Raw genomic sequence first — 19,944 nt, 5'->3', positions numbered from 1 at the left:
GAAGACAGTTCTTCAATATGTGTTCTGATTTGTTGTTGTCTCCTTTGTATAAAAGCCCAGTGTTTGTCTGAGTTGAGTTCCTTGTAAAAAGCTGCTTCTGCTTCTGCAATACTAAATGGTAGAACCTGTTTGTGCACATTTTGGACTGCGGTTTTTCTATGTTTATTTATTTTGATCTTGTCTGCTTCCTGTCTTATAGGAATACCTAAAAATTTACAAATGGTATACTTTGGTTATCATTACTATTATGAATTTATTCATTCATTTTTCCCCCCTGTCATTTCAGATGAATTTGAAGCAGAAGGGAAAAAGACTTTCTAAAATATTTTCCTAACCTTTCTGTCTGGTAATAGGCACAGGGAGTTTAAAAACATTTCTGTCACTTGGTTTTGCTTCTAGGAATTTATTCTTAAAAGCAATTGAATAGGAGATTCTGGGAAAATGGGGCTCAGTGCACTAGGCCTAATGCTGTAGGTTGGATTCTCTGAGAAGGAGTGTAGCCTGTAAGGAATATTTTAGTAGGAAATTACCTTTAGGATTAACACCCATGGAAGGTGGAGAATAGAACCAGGATTGGACAGAGGGAGAAATTAAGCTGTGACAGACTTGGCCAACTCCATGGGGAGCTTTGGAGCCTTTCAGAGCTGTCCCAAGTTGGGCCAAGATGGCCAGACTCATATTCTGCACTGATTTGATAATGAATGTGAGCCAGCCTGGGAATGAGTTTCAACTTGGATAAGACAGCTCTCTGCAGCTGAGGCACCTCTTGTAGGAACTCATAGCTAGAAGCTGTCAAGTGGGCATAACTCCCAACAATTCTTCCTTGAAAATGGATTTGAATGGTTCTTTGGAGTGTCTATCATACCTCCTTTGAACTACACAGCAAAACCCATTAACCTCTGTTGAACCAAACAACTAATGTGGCTGTCAGACTGCCTTAAGCAATGGAGACAGTATGGTAATTTCTCCAGGTTGGAAGACAACCTGAGAGACAGAACCCCAGGTTGAAGGACAAGGATATATATTCAGATCTTTAGAAAATATGTGTAATAAATTATAGGAGCAAAAAGCCACTGAGTTAAATTAGTTGCTTAGAAAATCAAGTAGTTAAGAACACAGAAAATATTATGAAAATAAAAACAATGATGTCATTGTTACATGAGAGATAGTAAGTAACTCCAAAATAATGAATAATTTCTTTATTTCATGTTAAGCTGGATGTTCCCCAATTATAAATCTTTGAAATTCTGGTCAGTGAATAGGTTTTTCTCGCTTTTTTCCTCCTTTCAAGTAACTTTTCCCCCTTCTTCTTTGCTGATTTGTCACTTGTGGGCAAAATAGGATTTTTAGGTATTTAGGTCCTAAGCAGTTATAAATGCTGGGAGTTACTAATGTGGAGAAGTCAGAGTTTGGTATGAGCTTTCTTTTGGTTTTTCTTATATCAAACAACAGTACTCTATCCTGAGATATTTATAGTATAGAAGCATAAAATGCATGCTGTTTAATGATAGATGTTGAGTTTGGTTTCTACAAAATTAACAGTGTTTTTGGTCCATTTACTATAATCATTCTGAAACAGGTTTTAGGTATTATAAGGATATTAAAATTATTTTCCTAATTTTCTTTTAAGAACTTCAGAAAAATCTAGTTATGACAGACTAAAAATGTTTTTCATGGATAGTTAGTTAACTGAAAGATTAGAAATAAGGACTATGCTTAGGTTAAAGGGATTTTACTAGAGAGTCTTTGGCAGTGCTTACTTCTATAGCCTTTAGAGTTTTAATATTAATAATTGTTTTGAATTAGTAAACAAAATATATTAGGATCTTAAAATTAAATGCCAGTCCAAATGGAGGTGAAGTATAATTATTGAGAAAATATGTAAATGAATGGAAAGATAAATGATCGTGGAAGAAATGGCTCATTTACAATCTGTTGCTGTAATTTAGAGTGTCAGCTCTTTATGACTTTGAATTTGAGGGTTTGTATTTATTTCTTAGCATACCATGTTGTTGTATGGATGCCCTGTTTCTCCCAACTGATAATCAAATGGGTTTCTTGTGCTTCAGTTTGAGTTACTTTGGAAGGCATCTTACTATTTCCCTAAGGGCTCCCAAATTGTGAAAGGGAACTTTATGACGTCAGGTGATATATATTATTAATCAGAATATTGAAAATATACCCTCCAGATTTGTTGAAATTCTATAGCATCATTAAAAGGACAGTCTCCAGGTTTGGTATGGTGACTCCACAAAATTGTCAAGAGATGTGGGCTTCTATTAATTAGGATGTTTTTAGACACAAATATCAAAGATTTCATTTTATTGTACACAATAAGTAGAATCATTACTGTGCATAATTTGAAGTTTGTAGATTGGTTGTGCTATAGATGCAATTTCAAGTCTAGAAGGATCCAGCTATTTTCCATCTATTTATGGTCTTCTCTGGACTTGAAAGATAGATCCCTTGTGGTGACAGTTGGTGATATATGCTTCCTTGTTCACATTTAGCATTAGCGAGAGAACATTTACCATGACTTTTATTTGTAAAAATCATTGGTGACTGGGTCACTTGAGCTCATGTGCATGGTGTTGGACCAAAACAATCACTGGGATTGCTGGCAGCTGCTGTCCTCTCCAATCAATGGTGGAGGATGGAAGTGGATTCAAAATGGATGTTGGAATATCATTCATGCCATTCATTTCACAAACTCTTGTCTGACTGTTCTTTTATAGCTAGTTTGATAATTTGGTTTACTTTTCCTTTGGGAAGACAATTAATGACTTTATGACTAGCTACACTCATACATGAAGAAATAGGAAACAGGGAACTGAAAAATTATTCAAAGTCTCATTTCCTTCTAGTGTAGGTTGGTTGGCATCATCTTCATGGAAAAAGAGCAAACATTATTCAAATGAAAAAGTTACTTGTTCACATATATAATTATGTGTTTGCATAGTTTTTCTCCCCTACCTCTGTTTTGCTGTGGTGGGGGATCCAGTCTAGGACCTTGCACTTGCAAAGAAACACTGTTCCACTGAGCTATATCCCTAGCCCCAATGCTTCTCTTTCTGAACATATTCAGAAAGTTCTTTATGTGGCATTCACATATATGTTTATTAATAAATCATCTGGCAATATTAATTATGGTGTTTTAGAAAATGTTAATTTCCATTTTTGGCTCATGTTCAGTCTCATATTTAGGAGATTATGTTTTATTTACCATTTTGTTGAAGAAGCAACGTGATCACTAATGAGTGTGAAGATGCAGCATGTTGCAAAATTTCTTTACTGGTTTCCAGTCCTTAATACTTTTTTTTCCTTTAAAGTGAGCAATGTATTATATATAAGGAGAGTGTTCAGAATATATATGTACCATGTAAAGACTATTACAATTGATACCCACTTAACTGCTATATTTAAGAAATGGAATGGTAGTTGGTACCCCTAGCTTGTGTTCACTCTAGTTATATCCTCCTCCTTTCCTCCATTCATAAAACCCGTGTCTGACTGTGCTGTTCCGTGTTCTCTTGGTTTTCTTTTTCTTTCCTTTTTTTTTTCATTTTTAAAGGGCACAGTAGTAATATCCTTCAGTGAGATACTGTTTAATTTTGAAAAACTGAGCAGTAAGCCCAAATGCAATTATATTAGGAAAGGGCCTTATTGTTATAATTAGAGGAGGGTCTCAGCAAAGTAAAACTATAAACAATACACTCCGTGTCATAGTTTGACTTCTGTTTTCTCAGCAGTTTACAAGAGCCCCTTTGGGGGAACACAGTGGGCTAGGGTATATATGGACCCTGGCAAAGATGATACCCAGAGTTAGGACATTTGATAAGACTAATGGGGACTGAATACTAGAAAATCTGTCAGGAATATAATCAGAGAAAGTGAGCAATTCAGAAGCAGTACACAGCAGAGCACTTAACACTTGTGTGGGATAAGATGAGAGCCATCAGATCACCCATTTTTGGTGGAGGGGAAAAAAATAGGAACTTAATCAGAACATGGTCAAGAAAAGCCAAGTCCAGAGAAAAATCTGGTCCAGGCTTATCCAGATATTCAGTTCTCAGGTTAAGAAGAGGTTAGAAGGGGGCTGGTTGTGGTGGTACATACCTATAATCCCAAATCCCAGCCCGGTCTTTTTTAGTTGTATATGGACACAATATTTATTTTTTAGTGTTTATGTGATTGTGAGGATTGAACCCAGTGCCTCATACATGCTGGGCGCTCTATCACTGAACCACAACTGCAGTCCCCCAGCCCTGTCATTGATAATGTTAGAGTTTCTCTAGTAGAGTTTCTCCAATTTTTGTTTCTATCCTTTTTGTTTACTTTTAGGGGGAGATTTCTTTATTCTCTTTTCTTCTGCTTATTGAGTTATTCACTTATCCTTTCATACTTTGTTCTCTGAATTCTGTTTTATTTTTCTAGAGCATCCTGTTTGATCTCCTCTCCTCCTTGAAGGCTATGTTTTCCCCTAATCTAAGATGAAGACTAGTAGTTTTTTAAAGTAATTTTTTCCTTGTATGGTCTTTTTTATCTTTTTGTTACATTTTTCTAATTATGTTAGTCTCTTATTGGTTAGAGACTTCCTTTAGATGTCTGTCAGTTCTTAGCCTTTCATATTTTAAGATTATAAAACCTGAGAACTGAAAACATTGGAGAATATGGGTGGGAATTTTAAAATATCATCTACCTAGATTTTTGTTGGAGAATCTGTATCTTTTTGGTCAGATTGCCTAAAATATGTCAAGGATTGAGTAAGGTAGTTGAGGGAACTGACTACTTCTCAGTTTTTACCCTAGTCCTTCTCAATTTTAATCTGTGAATTTTAAACCAAAAGTTAAAAAAAAAAATCCTCTACAGCTGATCATCAGAAAATATTATTTCAAGTTTGAAGACAGCCTGCGCAATATAGAGTCCCTGTCTCAAAATAATTTTTTTTTTAAACAAGTTGTTTACTGAACTAATTCCCTACTGATTGGAAATGCCACCTATATTCTTTGCTAATTCTTATATAGAATTATAAAGGTTTTGTTTTGAGGTTTTGGTTATTTTCTATTCCTATTGTAATTATTTTATAATAGTTTCAGTATCTGATGGAACATATTCTTTTCATTACTTAAAATGTTTGTCTTAACTGTCTTTCCTTCCCTATTTAATTTTATGAAAGTATTTCAGGTAATATAGGCAGTTTGCTTTTATTGTATGCATGTCTGAAGTTAATAAATTGATTCATCTGTGAAACTCCCTGGTGTATTAGAATGTATGTAGAACGCTGCCACTTCTGCTTAATTCTATAGCCCTTTTACTGCCTTGGTCTTGAGAGTACTGCTTAGTGTATTAGCTGTACTTGGAAGATCAAATGTGGATCTTTTAAATGTATAAATTTTCAGCCTCTAATAGATAATGACTTATTTGGGATGGGATGAGATGTGCTCATCAGTTTCTTTTTTAAAAAAAGGTGTATTCAAAGGCCAGGTACAGTGGCGCACACCTGTAATCCCAACGGAGGTTGAGACAGGAGGATCAAAGCCAGCCTCAGCAACCTCCAGTTTGCTAAGCAAGTCAGTGAGACCCTGTCTCTGAATAAATTACACAAATGGGCTGGGGATGTGTCTCAGTGGTTGAATTCCTCTAAGTTCAATCCCTGATAACGCCCCCTGCCCTCTCCTGGGGATTTCTACCAATTATAATGTACATATGTACATACGTAACTTTTAGTTTTCATTTTTCCCTCACTTTATTGAAGTTTTTTTAGGTTGACAGGAGCTACTTTTTTCTGAGCCTTTTTATACCTTGAGATAGATTTAGGGGTATAGGTTGTCCTATTTTGAAATAGAATTGGAGTAAGGCAGTGGGGTGTTGGTTTTTTGATGGAATGAAAGGAAATGTCAGAAAAAAAAAAATTCCTTTTGGGGTTAATCCTAATCATTCTCGGCAGTTGGGTCCCTTGTGAGAATAAATAATCTATTACATTTTGGAATAACCTTGGGGAATCAGAATCCTCTATTAGTTTTGTTTCCTGAGGAAGGTCAAGTTGATCCAAGGGGTTAACCTAAATTATGTTCGGTTGTAGGTCTAAGATTTGACCATGGTTTATGTCCTTGAACTTCTGACTAGGGAGGAGCCAAATTTTTCACTTGTTGGGTATTTGAAATATCATTATCTACATGGAGGTGGGTGTGATGGGAGGCTTTTTAGAATGTTTCTTAAAACATATATTATTGATTTTGAAATGAAACATAATCATGACTCATAATTATTTCCCCTTTTCCAGCATTATCTGCATACCAGAGGTACTACAGTTTACAATCTGACTACTGGAAGGTTAGTACATATTTGCATGCTTGTTGGTTTTGTTAGCAGATTATTGCCAATTATACTAAAAATGAATTGAACTCTTGCCTTTTTTTAATTGCATGAAAATATTACTTCTAGAGGAAAGGGCTTGGAAAAAGAAAAATGAGTATTTTGTTTGTCCTATCTTATTTGAACCACCTTGTATTTTATTAAAATGTTAGATTTGGTCTAACATATTTTACTAGCCAAAGATGAGCCTAAGTGAGAAAGTTTGAATCAAGTATGATCAACCAATCAACCAACCAACTAGCAGTAACAAAATGATTCTTTGTTTTCTTGTCTTAAATTGGTACCTAGGAGTAAAAAAGGTTGAAAATGGGTTTATCAGTCTAAAACAGGAAGGTGTAATGAGAAATTTATGGAATCTTTCTTGGTATAGTCTGTCTATATTTGGAGCTCTGAGGAGGGCAGAATCTATTTTAAAAGATATCCCTAAATGAAAAACTGAATAATGAATGAATCATTCACTTTCATATCTTAGTTTAAATAATCTTTCATATCATGTTTACTATTAAATATAAGCTTATTAATCAGTAGGGTTTTTTATCTGAATTTACATTTTGTTTTTTTAATGGATTTTATTTTTCTATTGTGTAGTTTTTAAACTTTTTAGATATAGGTACTTATTCTAGACAAGACTGGCTTTGTCTGGGAAAGTCCTTCAGTAATCATTTTGTTCAGAGAGACTGTGTAGAAGTTTTAGAAATATATTCGGTCATTTTTTCGTGTGTGTTCATGTATGGTGCTGGGGATCGAACCTAGGACCTCACACATGTTATGCAAGCTCTTTACTATGGAGCTGTGTCCATAGTAAATTTTTTTAAACTATTTTGAAAATAATCTTCTGTAGTCTGTGGCTTGTGTGTCTCTGTCTGTCTGTCTTTCTCTTTTTTTAAAGCTTTATGAGTTGTAATTTACATACTATAAAATGCAACTATGTAAATCAGTAGTTCTTTTTGGGGGGGTTGCCAGGGATTGAATTCAGGGGTGCTCTACCACTGAGCCACATTCCCAGCCCTATTTTGTATTTTATTTAGAGTCAGAGTCTCACTGAGTTGCTTTGTGCCTTACTTTTGCTGAGGCTGGCTTTGAACTTGTGATCCTCTTGCCTCAGCCTCCTGAGTTGCTGGGATTAGCAAATCCTCAGAGTTATACAGACATCACCATAGTCTTATTTCACATGTTCATCTCTCCAGAATGAAACCTCATGCCCACCCTTAGCCCCTGACAACCACTCATCTATTTTCTCTTTTCCATTTTTTGATATTTGTCTTTCCTGGACATTTCATGTAAATGGAATAATAATATAATATGTGGTCTTTTGTTACTGGCTCCTTAGCGCATGTTTTTTTTGTTTCATTAATGTTATAGCATGAATATTTTATTCTTATTTCTTACTAATATTCCATTTTATGGGTATACCATATTTTATCTATCCATTTTATTAGTTAATGGGTATTTGGGTTTTTTTGTTTGTTTGTTTGGTTATAGTTATCAGGATCGAACCCAGGGCCACTTTACCACTGAGCCACATCCCCAGCCTTTTAACATTTTTTTATTTAGAGCAGGGTCTCATTGAGTTGCTTAGGGCCTCATAAAGTTGCCGAGGCTCGCTTTGAACTCGTGATCCTCCTGCCTCAGCCTTCTGAGCCACTTGGTTTGGGCTGGTTTTTACATTTTGATTATTGTGAATAATGCTGCTGTGAACATTTGTGTACAAGTTTTTGAATAGAAATAATTTTTTTGTTCTCTTGGATAGATAGGAGTAGAATTATTGGGTTGTTGGGTAAATCTATGTTTAACATTTTGAGAAACTGCCAGAACTTTTCCCAGTGTGACTGAACAATTTTCTATCCCTGGCAGCAACATATGAGGGTTCCTCTTTTTTCATATCTTGTAGTATCTTATGATTTTATTTGCATTTTTCTACTGACTAATGATGTCGGTCATGTTTTCTTGAACATATTAGCTATTTGACAAAATGTCCATTCAAATCCTTTGCCCATTTTTTAAATTGGAGTTTAAATTTTTTTTGAGTTATATGACTTCTTTATATGTTCTGGATATAATCCATTTTTTAGATATATAATTTGCAAATTTTTTGTAAAGTGTGTGGCTTATCTTTATTTCTTGTAAGGAAATAGATTAGTATGTTTTAAAGTACAAAAGTTTTTAATTTTGATGAAATTCAACTTATCATTCTTTGCTTGCACTTTTGGTGTTGAATTAGGCAAATCTAATTCAGAATCACTAAGATTTATTCCATGGTTGTTTAGTTTTTTGTTTCAGTGTTCTGCTTTTGCAGAGAGACTGTTGTAATAAGTAGTCTTATAACAGTATCTTTCCATATTTTTGTAAATGATTCTTTATAGATTGCTTTAAATGTGGGATTGTTGAGTCTGAGGGTATTTGCTTTCTGGGAACTGAACCATTTTGCATTCCTTTTAGTAAATGTACGTAAGCGTTTGTTTTTCTTGGTCTTAACCAAGAAAGTTTATGTCAGCAGACTTTTTGCCAATCTTATAGGTGAGAAATGGTGTCTTAGTGCAATTTTATTTAGCATTTTAATTGTTAGTAAAGTTGGGTATGTTTTAAAGTTTAAAGTTTGTTAACATCTTCTTTGAAATACATGTTCATGTCTCTTGCCCATTTTTCTACTGGGCCATTATTTTATTTCTTGATTTTATGTAGCCATATTTATGTATTACGTAGGTATATTTATTCTTCATATGTGATATAAGTTGCAGGTACTATTATCTAGTTAGTGATTTGTTGTTTTGCTTTGTTTTTATGTGTGTGGTTTTGCCCATGTAGAAGTCTTCTATCCTACACCTACATTTTGAATTAGAGGACAGGTTTGTCCTCATTTCTAGGTCTTGGGGAGAATTTCACCCCCATTTTCTTTCTTTATTTCCCCCATATTTTTTTAGTTCCCAAATTTAGTTTTAGTTTGTTGTTTTGTTACATTTACATTTCTTATTCATTTGGAGTTTATCCTTGTATGAAGAAAACATCTAAGTTATATTTTTCCTCATGGCTAATTATCTCAGCATAATATATATGTTTTTTTTTTTTTTTTTTTTTTGTGGTGCTGGGGACTGAACCCTCTAAGCCTTGTACATGCTAGGCAGGCACATTATCAACTGAGCTGTATCTCCAGCCCCAGCCCTTAACATATATATATATATATATATATATATTTTAAAAATTCGTCTTTTCCTCCACTGATTTGTTACCTTAATTGTATATTATACATTCATATGCAGTTTTGTCTATTTGTGGACTTTCTATTGTTTCATTAGTCTTATCTATTCATGTACTAATACCACATTATTTTTCTTAAAGAGGATTCCCCCATTGTTCTCATTTTTAGGGTTTTTCTGACCATTCTGGGTTGCTTGTTTTTCCAAATAAACTTTCTTACTAACTTGTCTATCTCCACAAAGATGATGGATTCTTTTCTCCACCTTTTTTGAGGGATAATTAATATTATTTTAAAATTATAGTTTGCCGATTTTCAACAATTTGTATAGTTGTTTTGGCCATTATTATAATTAGGCTACAGAATATTTCTGTGATTCAAAAAGTGATTCCTTCTGTCCATGTGCTGGTGGTTCTCACTTTTGTTTCTTGGTCCCAGGGAACCCACTTATCTGCTTTCTAACCCTTTAAGTTTACCTTTTTTTAGAATGTCATGCAACTGATTTAAACAGCATGTATTCTGTTGTTGTTGATACCTTTCATTTGGCATGCTGATTTGGAAATTCATCTATGTTGCTGGTGTATCAATATTGTGTTTCTTTTAATTGTTAACTAATATTTCAAAGAATGGATAGGCAGACTTATATTTTTTCATTTATCAGTTGATAGACATTTGGGTTGTTTCCAGCTTTTGGTTATTATGAATAAAATACTGTGAGCATTATTTGGCATCGTGTAGACATAGTATTTCATTTCTCTTGATATATGTACCCTAGGCTTTGATAATTCTGAGTAACCTTGCAATGGAAGGTTTAACTGCCAAATTGTTTCCTAAGGGTTTGTACCATTTTATATTCCAACCAGCAGTGAATGAGATTTCTAAATGTTCTGTATCTTCACTGGCAGTTGGTATTGTCACTCTTTTTAATGTAAGCTGTTTTAAAGTGTATTGTTTTCTCATTTTGCTTTTATTTGCATTTCATATGCATCTTTCATGAGCTACTGGCCTTTTGCATACCTTCTTTTATTAATTGTCTGTTTACATAGTTTGCCCATTTTATCAACATGTAGTTTTCTTGATTTTCATATAATAATTTTTTTTTTCTCTCACAGCTTGTACTTTTTGGGGACTGTTAAGAAATCTTTGCCTATCTCAAGATCTTAAAAATTTCCTGTTCCCTAGAAGTTCTAGAGCTATATTTCTTATGTTTTTGTCTATAATTATTATTTTTTAATCCTATTTTGATTGACACATTAACTGTAGATATTAATGGGGTTCAGTGTGGTATTGGAACCCAGCATACACTGATGAAATTAAGGTAATTCGCATTTTCCTCTCCTTATCATTTGTGTTTAGAGGCCTTAAGTTCCTTTCTTCTAGATCTTCATGAAATATGTAACAGGTTACTCTGAATTACAGTCATTCCTCTGTGCTGCAGAATACCAGAACTTACTTCTTTTATTTTAACTGCATTTTGATGCCTGTTGTCTAACCTTCCTTTATTCTCCCCCAACCCCCTTGCCAATCTCCAGTAATCACTATTCTATATTCAGGTTGATTTAGTTTCCACAAATGAGAGAGAACTTACAGTATTTATGTGTCTGGCTTATTTCATTTAATATAATGTCCTCCAGTTTCATCCATTTTGCTACAAATGGTAAGATTTCATTCTTCTTTTGGATTAATAATACTCTATGATGTATACTTACCACATTTTAAAATCCATTCTTTGCTTGCTGGGCAACTGGGTTGATTCCATATCTTAGTTATTTTGAATAGTATGATTCTGTATGTTAGCTATTGTGAAGAGTGCCACAATAAACATGGTAGTGCAGGTGTCTGTATAGTATGTTGATTTCATTGCATTTGGACATACATATATATATATATATATATATATACATATATCATATACCCACTTCTGGGTATATAGAAGTATATAGAGCTGGATCATATGGTAGATCTAGTTTTAGTTTTTTGAGTAAACTCTATACTGTTTTCCATAAGGGAAAGTAGTACCTAAGATTCCTTTCTCTCCACATCCTTACCAGCATTTGTTCTTTTTCTGACTGGGATGGGATGATAATGTCTTTGAAGTTTTGATTTGCATTTCCCTGCCAGCTAATGATATTGAGCGTTTTTTCCCCTCATATATTTGTTGGCCATTTGTATTGGAAAATGTCTTTTCATATAACTTGCCTATTTTTTAATTGGATTACTTATTGTTTTGTTAAGTTTTCTGAGTTTCTTATATATTCTGGATATTAATCCTTTGTTGGATTAGTTGGCATATTTCTTCCATTCTGTAGATTGTCTTGTCACTCTGTTGATTTGTTTCTTTTGCTGTGCAGGAGCTTTTTAGTTTGATGTAATCCCATTTGTTTATTTTTGCTTTTGTTTCCTGTGCTTTGGGGTCACATCAAAAACACCATTGCCTATACCAGTGTTTCCCCGATGTTTTCTTCTATTACTTTCAAGTCCTGTTTAGCTCTTTGATTCATTTGGAGTTGATTTTTGTATAGGATGAAAGATAGGGTTAAGTTTCATTCTTCTAGGTATGGACACCTAGTTTTCCTAGCACCATTTATTGAATTAGGCTGTTCTTTCTCCTGAGTGTGTTATAGCACCTCTTTCAAGAATTAGTTGGCAGTAGATGTGTGTGTTTATTTGGGAATTTACTGTTCCCTTGGTCAGCACATCTGTTTTTATGCCTATACTATGCTGTTTTGGTTACTATAATCCTGTAGTATGTCTTGAAATCAGATATTGTGATGCTCCCGGCTTTATTATTTTTGTTCAAGATTTGCTTTGGTGATTTCTGGTTTTACTTTCATGTGAATTTTAGGATTGTTTTTTCTAGGTCTGTGAAGATGTCGTTGGTGTTTTGATGAAGATTGTGCATCGAGTCTGTAAATCACTTTTGGGCAGTATGGACTTTCTTTATTTGCTTGCTTGCAGTACTGGGGATTGAACCTTGGGCCTTGTGCATATATGCAAGTGTTTACCACTGAGCTACATCATCAGCTCTGTATGGACATTTTAATAATAATAATAATAATAATAATAATAATAATAATAATTCTTCCAATCCATCTTAAACATGGGCGATCTCCGATTTTTATATTTTCCGTTTCTTTCATCAGTGTTTTTTTAATTTTCTTTCTTTTTTTTTTTTTAGTTGGATGCAATACCTTTATTTTATTTTTATGTGGTGCTGAGGATCGAACCCAGTGCCTCACACAATGCTAGGCAAGCGCTCCACCACTGAGTCGCAACCCTAGTCCCTCATCAATGTTTTAGTTTTTGTTGAAGTGTTTTTTCATGTCCTTGATTAAATTTATTCCTGGATATTTTATTTTTTTGTAGCTATTATGAAAGGGATTGCTTCCCAGCAAGCTTATTACAGGTGTATAAAAATGCTACTGGTTTTTGTATGACAGTTTCATATTGTATAACTTTATTGAGTTCATTTATCAGTTTTGACAAATCTTTTTTTAAAAATTTTGTAGATTTTGGTGGACCTTTATTTTATTCATTTATTTATATGTGGCGCTGAGAATTGAACCCAGTCTATGTATCTATTTTTAAGTCAGCATAACATTGTTTTGGTTACTGTATTCTTGAAATAAAGCAGTGTAAGTTTTGCTGTATCCTTTTTCAAAATTGTTTGTCAAGCCCCCCCCCCCCCCCGCCTCTTTTTGCTTTCATTTCTTTCTGATGAAAAAACTCACTCTTAACTGAATGTCTGGTTCTCCTGTTCATGCCCCTTTGAAGATTTGCTTTTTTATTGTTTGTTTTCAATAGTTTGATTATGGTATACTTCTAGATAGTCTTCATGTTTATTTTGTATGTCTTCAATGTACATCAAATTTGGGAAATTTTTGCTATTATTATTTGTTGAGAACCACAGCTGAAAGGGCCCCATGTGGTACAGGAAATTGAACCCAGTGCCTTCCACATGCTGGGCAAGAGCCCTACCACTGAGCTACTTTCCCAGCATTTTTACTTTTTTTCTTCTACTTCTTTTTTGTTTTTGTTTTTGAATTATTTTATTTAGAGCCAGGGTCTCTCTCTGTTGCCCAGGTTGATCTTGAACTTGCTATCCTCCTGTCTCAGCCTCCCATGTAGCTGGGATTGCACATGTGTGCCACCATGACTGGCTTATTGTTATTTTTTCAAATGATTTTTTGTTGTTGTTGTTTATTCTCTTTCCTTCTGGAGCTTTAATTACCTGTAAGTTAGATAATTTGTTGTTGTGTAACAGGTCCCCTAAGATATTTTTCTTTTTTCTCTGTAGTCTTTGCATTGGATAATTTGAGTTTTCTATTTTGAAATTTCTTTTCTTTTTCCTGTGCCATCCATTATTTTAATTGAATCCATTAAATTTTATTTCATATGTTTTGTAGTTTTAGAATTTCCATTGGTTTTTTAAAATTGTTTTTCTCTGTTGAGATTGCAGATCTTTTCATTAGTCATAGATGTTTTGTTTTACTTTGTTGCAGTAGCTATAAAATTCCATTTCTAGCTTGTTACCATTTTGAGTTTGATTTCAGTAGATAGTCTTTTGTTCTTGAGAATGTCTCTTTGTTTTCCTGGTTCTTCCTATGTTGTATAATTTTGTGTCAGGTATTGACATTATGAAAATTGTACTAAGTCTTGAGTGATTGGTTGTTCTCTTCTAGTGATTTTTGTTTTCTTCTATCAAGCAGTTATTTTTGTTAGACTTGAAATACAAACTTAGTTTTTTTCTGGTGCCAGCTTAAGTATCAACTTAAGTATTTTTTGTGTAGCTTAGATGTTTTGAATCCTTTTTTGTTTGTTATTTTTTGGGACAGTCCTTGACATGTAACCCAGGTTGTCTTCAAACTTGCTATCCTCTTGTCTCAGGCACTAACACCCCCCACCCCCACCCCCCACCCCTCACCTTCTGCAGCTGGGATTACAGGCATGCATCACTGCTCCTGATTGTTTTGACTCTAACTTGCATACAGGAGACAACCTGACATATGGATGGACAGAGTTTTGTTTTCCCTCTTGATGTTTTTCCTTTCTGTGATTTCTTTTTTTTTTTTCTAGCAGATTGTAATTTTTCCTGGTTCCAGTCTTCTGGAACAGGAAAACTGCTTTTTCTCACCACCATGTATACTATGTCTGACCTCAAGTTATATTACTTTAATACTTTCCTCCTACCAGCTTGGCTTTCTGTGTTAGTTCCCCTTTGCTGTTTTAACAAATTACCACAAATTTGGTGACTAAAATAACAAATATTTATTTTCTTAACGTTTTGGAGGCCAGGGTCCAAAATGAGTCAAGGTGTTAGTAGGGCTGATTCCTTCTGGAGACTGTTGAGGAGAATCTGACTCCTTCTCTTCCCCAGCTTCTAAAGGCCAACTTGCATTCCTTTGACATGTGGCCCCATATCCTGTTGACTTTTGTCTCATTTTATCTTCTCCTTGCTTTCTTTGGCCTTTGAATTTCTTGCCTCACTTTTGTAAGGGCCCATGTGATCACATTGGGCCTGTCTAGATAATTCAGAATGATCTCCCATGGAAAGATTGTTAACTTAATCACAGCTACAGGTTTTTTTTTTTTTTTAAATCTTGTCAGGTATATATCGTTGGTTCTGGTGATTAGGATGTGGGCATCTTTTCTGGCAATTATTTAGCCAATCTTATTCTACTAGAATCTGTCTCCTTTTGTTTACTCTTGAGTTCCTTTAGCTAGCTGCTTAATATATGAAGCCTAGTGTGTATAGATTTTATAGGACTATAGTTGTAGTTGCTACCTGCAGGAGGATCTTCTGTAGAATTATCTTATATAACCTTCATTGGAAGCAATAGTGTGATAACATAATGTTCACTTTTCTCCTTTTGAACTTTATAAAAATGTAATCTGTTGAGTATATGCTAAGGAGTGGAATTGTTGGGTCATATGACAATGTATATTTAATTTTACTATTTTTTGGCAAACAGCATACCAAAAAGTGTACTTTGGGAGGCTAAGTTTCTCAGCCTCCCATTCTCTTAAGTATTCCTGTGTTTCTCATTCTTATTAGCCTTTTAGTTGCTGCTTTTGAATGAGCATGTGACTTGTTCAGGAAAATGGTCCTCTTACAGTTTTTAATGCCCAACTGGGTACCTTTTTCTTTCTTGAGATTGTGGAACCAGTTACAAGACTGAGTGTTATTGAGCAGTGATGGAAGGTTTATTCTTGGCTCAGAATAGGAGGCACAGGGAGAACAGTTCATAGATCTGATACCTGAAAATAAATTTAAAAATATGTTTTGTTAGTTTTTCTATTATACTTATTAGGGTAGAACAGGATGTTGGGGTTTGCATCTGAACAAATTAGTCTACTTTTGCCAGAAATATAACTTTAATCTTACTTATAATAAGGAAAACATATTGTAAAATTTATTGTTAAAAAACTTACTATAGCCAGGCGTGGTAGTGCACACCTGTAATCCCAATTGCTCTGGAGGCTGAGGCAGGAGAATTGTGAGTTCAAAGTCAGCTTCAGCAACTTAGCGAGTTCCTGAACAACTTAGTGAGATCTTCTCCCTAAATAAAATATGAAAAAGGCCTGGAGATGTGGTTCTGTGGTTAAGTGCCCTTGATTCAATCCCCAGTACAAAAAAACCCAACCAAATGGCAACCAAAAAAAAAAGTACTATAAGATATTGTAATAACGAGGGAGAAAATAAATTCCTTGCTGAATGTCCAGTATATGGAATCTTAATTAGCCACCAGACTAATTTATCATATGGTCTTATTGTATGAAGTTCTTAATAATTTGAGATCCACCCAGTTATGAAAATTGACTTTCCAAATACCAAGAATATAAATCTTAATGTTTACCATGGTGAGGGAGAACACCACTTTTGCAAGGTTTTCCCAGCATCTAGTAGTGTGGAAAGTAAGATCAGAATTGATTGATAATTGAGTTTGGTTTAAGGCAGGTCCTTCAATGTTGGGATTTTATTGGGTAAAAATCTCCTTATAATAGTCTTGAGAGACTTTACAAGGTGGCAGAATAGAGGAGGTCACTTTCTTTGCTGCTCTATGGACTAAAACCAAGTCATTCCTGGCAAACCCGAGTTTGGCACTGAAATACAAGCCTAGCAAACACTGCATGCTATAGTATGTTCTTAAGTGATCAGGAAAAAAATCAACCGTGGTGAGTGGTTTACATAGAGGACAACTGGTTGTGGAAACCCACCTGGCCCTCCTTCTCCCCCTACCTCTCCAGTCTGGCGGCTTCCAGGACCTGCTGGGAGAGTTGTGCCATCTCTGGAAATTTGTAAGGGTAGGGGCAAGATTGAGTTTGGAGACTGAAAGCAGACCAAGAAGTGTGGGGGCTACAGGTGACATATGGGACTAAGAATTGGCTCCTTCACCTCATGAGTGGAACCCAGGGGAAAATCCCTGGATTATAGTCTTCCAGTGTGGACCAGCAATTACTGGGCCTTGGAGGTACACTGATCTAGGAAGTCTTCAGAACAATTGGCATTCAGTGAAGAACCTGGAGCCCATGTAGGAATTCTGCCTCCAGGGATTACCCTCTTACTACCGATGTCCAGAGGGTGTAGCATCACACTCTAGAAGACCCCACTTAACACTGCTGAGAAGAGAAGCTGAGAATCTTTTGACTTCCAATGGAAAGAATTCTTTAACTTTACATCAAGATTTTTTTCCCTCTCTTTTTTCCCTCTTTTCTCTGTGACCTTAGTTGAACATGGGTATTTATACATACTCTTGTATTCCCCTGCCGCCCCCCTTGGTTCTAGCATTTTTGAAGCCACTTACTTTTTGTGGGTCAGTTTTTTGAGGACTAGGATGTTGGATTAGTATATTTTAGTTTTGTTTTGCATTCTTCTATTTTTATTTTTAATTTTCAAAATTTTTTACTTTTCATAAATATTTTTTTCTTACCTGTTTTCCCTTCTCTCTTTTTTTTAATTTTTTTTTTTAAGAGAGAGAGAATTTTTTTTAATATTTATTTTTTAGGTTTCGGCGGACTCAACATCTTTGTTTGTATGTGGTGCTGAGGATCGAACCTGGGCCGCACGCATGCCAGGCGAGCGCGCTACCGCTTGACCCACATCCCCAGCCCTTTCTCTTTTCTTTTTCTTTTTTTTGGTACTGGGAATTGAACTCAGGGGCACTCATCCCCAGCCCTATTTTGTATTGTATTTAGAGACAGGGTCTCACTGAGTTGCTTAGTGGCTCACTGAGTTGCTTAGTGCCTTGCTAAGTTTGTCAGCCTCCCAAGCTGCTGGGATTACAGGCATGTGCCACAGTGTCGGGCTCTTTCTATCTATTCTTCAGCTAACAGTCAATCTCAGTTATTGGCTTTTTCACTCCTTCTTTAATTTTTCCTTCTCTCTTCTCTTATTCTCCCTCAAAATCATCATATCCTATATCACTTCTCTTGCTGCCCACCATTTGAAATTGTAAAACCCTTTTGCAAACTTGTTACGAGTTATTGCCTACATTATTGTGATGATTAATATTGTAGATGTCATAGTAGTAACTATTTGGTTTAACACTGTATGTTGTTTGCATTGGTTGTTATTATTTGTCTCCCCCTAAATGGTGAGGTACTGGAAATCTTCAGGGACACTACAAGTCCACAGGGTAGAAAATTAGCTACCTCAGATCTATACTACTAGATGGGTAGACACACAAATTAACACAAAAAAAAAACAAGGGAACAAATCACTCCAACCAAACCAGTAACAGAAGTGGAAGAAATGTCAGAGTAGGGACTTAGAATGTACATAGTCAAACTGATCTGCAAAGTAAAAGGAGTGAAATAAGAACGAAAATACAGGACATGAAAGATTACTTCAATATAAATTCAATGGAAAGCATCACCAACAGACTAAATCACTTGGAAGACACTTGGAGTTTCATGCAGTGAATGGAGAAAAGTTATTAAGAGGCCATAAACAGAACCTCCAAGAAATATGGGATAACCTGAAAAGACCAAATTTAAAATTTATTTGGAGAGATGAAGGCTTCGAGATACAAACCAAAGGATTGCACAATCTTTTCAATGAAATAATATCAGAAATTTCCCAAACCTAAAGAATGAAGTTGAAAATCAAATACAGGAGGATTACAGGACCCCCGAATACAAATTACAACAGACTCACACTAAGGCATGTTGTTAGGAAAAAAAATGCCTAACATACAAAATAAGGATAGAATTGTAAAGGCTGACAGAGAAAAATGATGGGTAACATTTAGAGGGAAACCAATCCAGATATCAGCTGATTTCTTAACTCACACCCTCAGAGCTAGGTGGTCTTGGGATGATGTATACCAGAATCTATATACCAGATTCTCTCAGAATCTTTCAGAGGAAAGAAAATGGATGTCAGCTGAGAATACTATACCCAGCAATAGTATTGAGTCTCAGAATTGACTATGAAATAAAAACCTTCCATGATAAACTAAAGTTAAAAGAATTCACAACTACAAAGCTTGTACTAGAAAACATTCTGTATAAAATATTTCATGAAGAAGAAATGAAAAATAAAGGTGACAATCTTCAAAGGGAGGAACTGCACAAGAAGATTAATCAAAGGAGAAACTAATTCAAAGTAAAAACCAGAAATACATAAAAAGGGAAGGGCATAAAAATCATTTCTCAAAAGTAACATTGAATGCAAATGGCCTAAACCCATCCATCAAAAGTCATAGACTGGCAGATTGGATTAAAATACAAGACCCAACAGTATGTTGTCTTTAAGAGATTAACCTCATTGGCAAAGATATCCATAGAGTGAAGGTAACAGAATAGTTCAAAAACATAGCAATCACATGAAGCTCGTGAACAAGCAGGGTATCTATCCTCATATCAGATAAAGTGGATTTCAAACCAAAGTTAGAAGGGATAAAGAAGGACATTTCATTCTACTTAAGGGAACAGTACATCAATAAGACATAACAATCATAAGTATTTATGCCCCAAACAATGTAGCATCTATGTATATGAAACAAACCCTTTTTAGTTTCAAGAGTCAAGTAGATCACAACACAATAATACTGGGTTACTTTAACATGCCTCTGTCACCACTGCATAGATCCTCCAAACAAAAACTAAATAAAGAAATTATAAACTAAAAAATACAATCAATAATTTAGACTTTATGAAATATATAGAGTATTTCATCCATCAGTGACTGAATATACTTTCTTTTCAGCAGCACACAGTTTCTTTTCTAATATAGACCACATTGTATAAGCTATGACATATGTTGGTATGCAGTTGTAATATTACCTTAATATATTTTTAGCATCTGTAGGATTATTTTGATAGCTCCTTTTCCATTGATATTATTATATTATTATTATTTTTTCTTGATTAGA

General features: G+C 34.8%; 1 protein-coding gene across 6 annotated transcripts in view; it reads left to right on the top strand.

Moving 5' to 3' along the window:
* Kdm6a (lysine demethylase 6A) overlaps positions 1-19,944 on the top strand; it is a 256,255-nt gene that overhangs the window by 112,408 nt on the left and 123,903 nt on the right. For all 6 annotated transcript variants that reach the window (XM_046420182.2, XM_058571463.1, XM_046420179.2 and 3 more), the window contains exon 4: positions 6,284-6,333. In XM_046420182.2, the coding sequence (XP_046276138.1) occupies positions 6,284-6,333 (50 nt within the window). The remainder of the gene's footprint in view (positions 1-6,283; positions 6,334-19,944) is intronic.

The sequence above is a fragment of the Marmota monax genome, unplaced genomic scaffold (genome assembly GCF_021218885.2).
Source record: "Marmota monax isolate L192 unplaced genomic scaffold, Marmota_monax_Labrador192_F-V1.1 WCK01_AAM20220418_F8-fsc00225, whole genome shotgun sequence".
In the NCBI taxonomy this organism is placed as follows: domain Eukaryota; kingdom Metazoa; phylum Chordata; class Mammalia; order Rodentia; family Sciuridae; genus Marmota; species Marmota monax.
This window is presented reverse-complemented; position numbering and strand designations above follow the sequence as displayed.